We start from the raw sequence: 7153 nt of genomic DNA, 5'->3' as shown, positions 1-7153 counted from the left end.
TTTAGATTTCTGTTCACAACTCAAAAATCTCTTAGCCTCCTTAAATTGGACTTTTAGATTAAGAAGATCTATTATATTTTTAGTGATGAAAAGAAATTCTTCATTGACACATGGTAAATTAAACTAATGCATGGCAATAGATAGAGTTGGAACTTATGGAACCATTTTTTAAAATAAATAAGATGATTATCTTAAAATGTTAGAGATATAATTATTTATATATTTTTTTTATAAATTTAAATTTAAAAAAAATAATTTCATAATATGGTATCAGATTTTTTATCATCGAAAGATTTAGAATTTGATTTTTGTTAAACAAAAAAAAATTAACACAAGTATTTCGGTTCAGTTCAACAAAAATTCCGATCTGATTGTGGATCACCGACTCGCCAGGTCACTTAATCCGAATCCAAAGGTGACTCGCGTGCCACCTCACGCTCTGCTGAAGAGACTTGAATAGCTAGCAAAAATTTTCAGGCGAATGGGCCCAAGTGAAGGAATCCACCGGAGTTCAGAGTACAAATGGAGAGGGATCTACCTCTCTCTAGAGGTACGTCACTTTTTTATCCTAATCAGTCGACTCATTGTACGGACACTAACTTTAACATCGGAATGTCTTTACAGGTGGCTCTACCCGTCGACCAACCGATGATTTGGACAGTTATCCTCCTCAAGAAGCTCGCGCTTAGGTTCAGATCCTCTATCTCACCCAATTGCTCTAGTCCAGACTTCATCCAAACCGCCATTCACTCAAGCATCCGAACAATAAGATAAATAATAAAAAAAGAGATTTATACAAAAAAATATGCAAACTTACTCTTATATAAAGAAACATATTAAAAATATAATTATTTATATATCTTTTTATCCGTTTAAACTTTGATGAGAAATAATTTCAATGATATGCAAGCTAGATATTCCTCGTTATTAATCATCATGTTTCCCTTCCATTCCACCATGCCAATATAAATATGCGTCATGTATTTAAAGTGTGGTAGGTATCATTCTACATACATAAAGGTAAATTTAAAGGGATTTTATTTCAAGAATACTATACACATTTTAAAGTCCTCACGGGTTAGATTTAATTTGTTGGGTATATAATTTAGTTGTAAAAAACAAAAATAAGAAAAAAAAATAATTCTATTTATCTGCTTAATAAAGTTGATTTGGTTTTATTGTTCTTACAAGATGTTAAGACAAAGCTAGTGACGCATCACGCATTCAACTAATCACCAAACCCTCTATATATACAAACACATTAGCTTCAAGAGAATAATCACACACATCCATAAAACGCATAGAAAATACTAATAATAATAATGAGTTCACGAAGTTCATTTGAGTTCCTTTTTCTCGTTATTCCTATGATTTTCATGATCATAGTACTTAATAATAATCCATGTTATTGTCGTGTGTTGGACCAAGCAGAGGATTCAAAGGTGAATGTTACTTTGAATTACCAAAGTCTTTGTGAAGGGTGCGCCCTTTACATAAAGAGCGACCTTGGAAATCTGTATAACAATTCAGAGCTAATGTCCATTGTCAACCTTCATTTCTTGCCCTTTGGCAATGCTCACATTGATGAAAATCAAACCGTCCAATGCCAGGTTCCATTTCCTTGCATTGCCTCTATATATCCACTACGGTAAAAATGTCAAATAGCGGCGATTTATTTTAACAATAGCAACAGTTTAGCTATAAACCACCGCAAAATCGCATTCTAACTGTTTGTGAACCGGTATAATTTGTCGCGCGGGAATTAGTTTTTTGTTTTTTCATATTCTTAAAAGATTTTTTATTTTTAATTTTAAATATTAAAATATTATTTTAATTTTAGTAACATTTTTTAAATATCATCTATATTATAGCCACTGTTTCTCTATTTTTTTAATCTTTATTATTTTTTAAGAATTTAAATATAAAATTTAACGTTTAAAAAATAAGACTTAAAATTTATAATTAAAAAAAAAAGTAGTTGATATTTGTTGAAAAACGTTGGTTTTTTTAATTAAATTCTTAAAATAATAAATATTTTGAACTAGAATAATTATTCTCATGTTTTATCTGGCCATGCATGCTTCGCATTAGATATCTAACTTTATTTCTTCTTTTAAATTTTGTTTGGTTTATACTTGATAGCATGGTCCAAATGAATGCTACTTGAATACCATAGAAGCATGTGCCCTCCACGAATGGCCATTGGTAAGGTCCATTTTTTTTGTATTATCATATATGTGTTTTAGATTTTTCAGTAATGTATCTATGAGAAATTAATTTATAAAAGTTTTATTTACAAATTATTTTATTTTATTTTTTATTAACTGAGGATTGTTTAGTAATATTATCTTATAGATTATGTTTCATCATTCATGTTTTTTAAATACCGTAATAGTACAGTTTTGGAGCATATATAATTTACTGTTCACCAATAAATAATCATGTGATACCTCCATTAAAAGTGTGTGAGTTTGAATATGAGGCAGGAAAAAAGCTTCGCTTTTATCAAATGTGTTGAGGTTGGTGTGCTAAAGAAAAGTGATGATGATGATGATGAATTAAAATCATTATGGAACTCATGTTGTGAGGAACTTAAGTTAGATTCAAACCCCATTAAGGATTGCTATGAATCTGGACGTGGAAATAAGGTCAGTTAATTTTTCACCTGCATTATACATACTAGCATTTGAAAAGTGATTATATATTTTAAATTAACTATGCTAAGTGTGCAATAAACTTCGTTATCAAAATCAACCACTAATATAAAATACATGTTAAAATATAAATTTACATTAAAAATAAATTAAACAAAATATGTATTATAAACAAATATATATATTAGTGATTTTTTTTTTTTTTTTTGTATAAATAACACTTTTATTTTAAAATAACTACTACTAGATGAAACATATATAATGTGGTGAAAATTTTGTACAAAAAGAATATACTATCATTTAAATAATGTGTCCAAATTGCAAGTTTTTTTGTTCTTTTGGTTCCAATCTATAATTTCATGAATTATATGCAAAAAACTTGACCATGCAGTTACTTTTGGGCTATGGTGAAGAAAGCAATGCACAAGTTCCACCTCATATGTTTGTGCCTTGGGTTACTGTCAATGACGTTCCCTTAGAATTTGACATTGTAAGTATCATAAAAATAACCCTCTTTACTAATTATTATTTAATATAGTATTATTCATCAATTAATATATAGAATTATACTAACCTATTCTCAAATTGTAGGTGAAAATTATGATATAGTAATAAGTTACTTATTAGCAATTAGCAATTTTGTATGGTGATTTTTAAATAATATGAGTTTAGGTAGTTTATGTAATGTTAATCTGATATATTATTATTATTATTATTATTATTATTATGTGGCTAACTAACGAAGCTTCTCCTATTGGTGCAGTTTAATGTGAGTAGACACGTGTGTAACGCCTATAAGGGTTCTTTGAAACTTAAAGCATGCAATAAGAATGATATGCATGTTGCTGCCACCTCATCAGATGAAGAGTTTAAATTAACTCAAGCAGTGTGTTATGCTAATTAACAATGTGTAGGGGTTGTGTGTCAAGTGTCAACTCCATAATAATGTGAGATTAAATAATGTTTGTGGACACCTATCATCTTATTTGGGGAGAATCAAATTGAGTGAAATAATATTTATTAAATATATAGCTGCTTTTCTTTTTCCCTTCTAAAAAGTCCACATGTTATACGCTATACAACGGATTAAATAATAATAATAATAAATATGTTGATTTTGTATAGTATAGATATAGAACACAATTGTAGTACCGCCAAAAAAAAAAAAAGAAAAAGGAACTCAATTGTGTTAATTCTCTAATCTCTAGTATTAATTTTACATTTCAATTTTGATGGAGATTACATTTCTAGAATTGAATTTCCTGATTTTGATTTGCACTATTGCTTTTCATTTTCAAAGGAGGAGGCCCCATTTTGTTTTTGGTCTGGAACAGGCCGGTTTTTGTGACAGAGATGTACATTATGTGGGCCTATTTTGGGCTCAAACTTCGTTATAAATGGGCCAATATTCTAACTCCAATGCAAAGGCCTTGACCGTATTCTCGGCCTCATTTTCACCTCATTTCCCAAAAAAAAAAAGAGACAGCTACTTAAGTCAATAAAAAAGGTAAAGAGTTTAGGAAAAATTTAAGTGTACAGGAAATACCGGTGTTTTATTTGTTTTAACCGTTGATTTCAATTAATATATATTATATATATTTTTTATAATTCACTGGTGTTTTCGGTACACTTAAAACTCTTCCAAGAGTTTATACTCAAATACACCCTAACAAGATAAAAAGTTTATTATATTGAGATCTCTAAATTTTATAAAATTATTTTATTATACTTTTAAAAATTTATTTGTTTAAATAAAAATAATAAATTTGACCAAGATAAAAATTTATATATTTTAATTTATAAAATTTAAGAATCTCAACTTAATAAAAAATTTTGGAAAACAAAAACGTCCAAATACAAAATTTCTTAAAGATTTATTTGAATATAAGCTCAAAAATTAATAATAAAGCCACCTAAGTCTAAAACTTTTCGTATTCCTTACCAAAAGAGTATCCTTTCTGATTCAATAGTTTCATTCATTTGTTTTAGTTAATCTCAGATGGAACAATGAAATTAAAATAATTGAACATCCAATCCGGGGAAGGGTAAAAAGAAAAGAAAGTAGAACATCAACTGTGTTATAACAAATCTTCATTTAATGGAACATTTTTAGACTCTATAAACAAAATATTGAACTTAAATATATCTTTATTTTATTTTTCTTTCCATATACACGAACATAATGAATCTGTACAAATCAACAACTACCCTAAGCATGTGCAAATTCAGTTGATACATACAAAAGGTAGTGAACTCTTTTTCTTCTATTTAAGCGTAATTAAATTCCTAATTTTGTTTATAATCAAAATCCAAAAGAGAATTGTCTTTCAAAATTTGAAAATGATAAATTCGTCTATCACCATTAAAAAAGATGATAGATTCATCTTCTCGTACAAAATCTATACATGTACGAAAAGACTAATATACACATGTACGAATTTATCACTTTCAAATCATGAATGACTTTGAATTCGTGCTTTCGGGCATTTGATTAGAGACAAGATTAAGAGTTAATTTCTCCATGTTGAAACCCTTAGAAGCTGGATTCCTTTCCATAGCAACACTAATTCATTCCCATTTTGCCCTCCAATTTTGGCCCCATATGAATCATCACACCCCTCCATCAACTCTCCAATTTCCATCAAATTACTTTTGCTAAATCCACAACCATCCAATCCAAATCCTGCATGAAAATTGAAACCCTCTGAGATCTCCTCCCACTGTTGCAACCATGAGAGAGAAGAAACATTAGGTGCCAAAAATAAGCACTCAATAGCAGCTCTTGCTTCTGAAGAAGTTGGGAAGTGTGACTCAATTGATTCCAACAAGGCCTTGTAATGAACCAAATTTGCATCATAAAATGACTTGAAATCAAATCCATTTTTTCCCCACTTGTCATAAGCACCCCCATCACCAAAAGTCAAAATTGCCCTTTTATTTCCACAAAAATGGATCAAATTTAGAAACTCCATGACACGTTTTCTACTCTTTTCTCTCCCCATATGTGGTAGGCCCACCATGCAATTGAAGGCAAAAAACTCCTTTTTACCACCCCTTTTGTTCACTTTCTTGATCTCCATAACCACTTCCTCTATTCCCTTCTCCTCCACCTTCAATTTCAAAAACCCACAGGATCTTGCATGCTCATAGAGGCTCCTTTTAACTTCCTCAAAGTTCCACTGAGGGAAATTACATTCATACCCTTCCTCAACACTCTTGATTGAAGTCAATTTCAATGTTTTGTTCAAGGGTGCAATTGCCTCAATCATAGAAGGCCATTGAATCCCATTGACCAAATCAAAGTCAAATATATGTATAACATCACAATCATGGGGTATAGCTTCAAGAATTGATGAATTAGCAACAAAGTTTGCAACTTTTCCATGTGGGGTTCCTTGGTACAAGGCTCTAAACAAATCTTCAAAGTGTTTAATAGCCTCTTGTTTTAGATAATCACCACCACCACCTTGGGACAAGTAGAACTCAAATGGTTCATCAATTGGGCTAGCTTTGTTGCGCATGCTTCTCAAGATCTCTTCAACTTGTGATTTGTGACCTTTTCCAAGAGCTTCTCCAATGGCTTCCACCATGTGTGGAAGCACCACCCTCTTGTCAATTTCCATGCCTAGTTGAGGCAAGAAAAGTTGCTGAAATTGATGTGTTGATGAGGACAAATCTGAATTCAAAGATGTGGTAGGACTCCAATTACCATTTTGCCCTTCTTCACTACTAGAAATCATCATGTTTTGTGAAGAAGGATAAAAGCTACCCTCACCACTTTCTTCTTGGTAACTTTGGTTTTTTCCATTAGTATTGGGGTTAGAATTGTCCAATTCCATGGAAAAATAATCCATTAGTGTTTGTAAGGAATCTTCTTCCTCAACGGGGTTATGGTATAAGGTATCATCATTGGAATAAGGGATAGAAGAAACATTAGAAGAAGTAATAGTATTATTATGTGGAATATTGAATAAAGGATTATTATTAGTGAAATTGAATCCTGAATTACCCATATGTGAATTATCAACCATGAAGCCATAGTTCTCAACAAATTGATGAAATTCAAGAGTTGAGCTATTCTCTTCAAGGAATGACCAAAGGGACTTAGGAACATGATGAGAGTGCATCATCTTGCTCACTATATTAGATTCAACACTATGATCAATATTGAAGGTGGGGAGTTTGAATGATGGGAGATCAATGACTATTTGTAGAGTAGAAAAATCATGAGATTTCACAAACGAACAAACGAATAATATTATTAAAAAATAAATGCATAATCCTATATTCCGGTACCTACATTAGAGTACAAATTATTACGCAACAACATGAAATTGCACAAGTATAACGTACTTTAAAAAATATATTTGGAAGAGAATAATAACTTAGTTTAAAGTTATCTTATTTTATAATTTTATTTTATATTTTTTAGTTGCTACTAAAATAATTTTTTTTTATCAAAGATAGGAAACTCGAACCCGCAATTTCTTAATTGAGTA

General features: G+C 30.4%; 2 protein-coding genes across 2 annotated transcripts; one reads left to right on the top strand and one right to left on the bottom strand.

The window, feature by feature from the left end:
- The first annotated feature begins 1297 nt into the window (after window positions 1–1297).
- Window positions 1298–3733, top strand: LOC107628482 (gamma-interferon-responsive lysosomal thiol protein). Its single transcript, XM_016331136.3, has 5 exons — window positions 1298–1610; window positions 2143–2205; window positions 2487–2648; window positions 3046–3144; window positions 3418–3733. The coding sequence occupies exons 1-5, from the start codon at window positions 1323–1325 to the stop codon at window positions 3556–3558; spliced, it is 753 nt and encodes a 250-aa protein (XP_016186622.1). The 5' UTR covers window positions 1298–1322; the 3' UTR covers window positions 3559–3733.
- A 1115-nt stretch (window positions 3734–4848) lies between these two features.
- LOC107628481 (protein NODULATION SIGNALING PATHWAY 2-like) lies at window positions 4849–6815 on the bottom strand. Its single transcript, XM_016331133.3, has one exon. The coding sequence runs from the start codon at window positions 6782–6784 to the stop codon at window positions 5165–5167; it is 1620 nt and encodes a 539-aa protein (XP_016186619.1). The 5' UTR covers window positions 6785–6815; the 3' UTR covers window positions 4849–5164.
- Window positions 6816–7153: the final 338 nt, after the last annotated feature.

This window comes from Arachis ipaensis, chromosome B2 (assembly GCF_059453495.1).
Source record: "Arachis ipaensis isolate K30076 ecotype BB chromosome B2, ASM5945349v1, whole genome shotgun sequence".
NCBI lineage: Eukaryota > Viridiplantae > Streptophyta > Magnoliopsida > Fabales > Fabaceae > Arachis > Arachis ipaensis.
The sequence above is the reverse complement of the archived record's forward strand: the minus strand, read 5'-3'. Positions and strand labels throughout refer to the sequence as shown.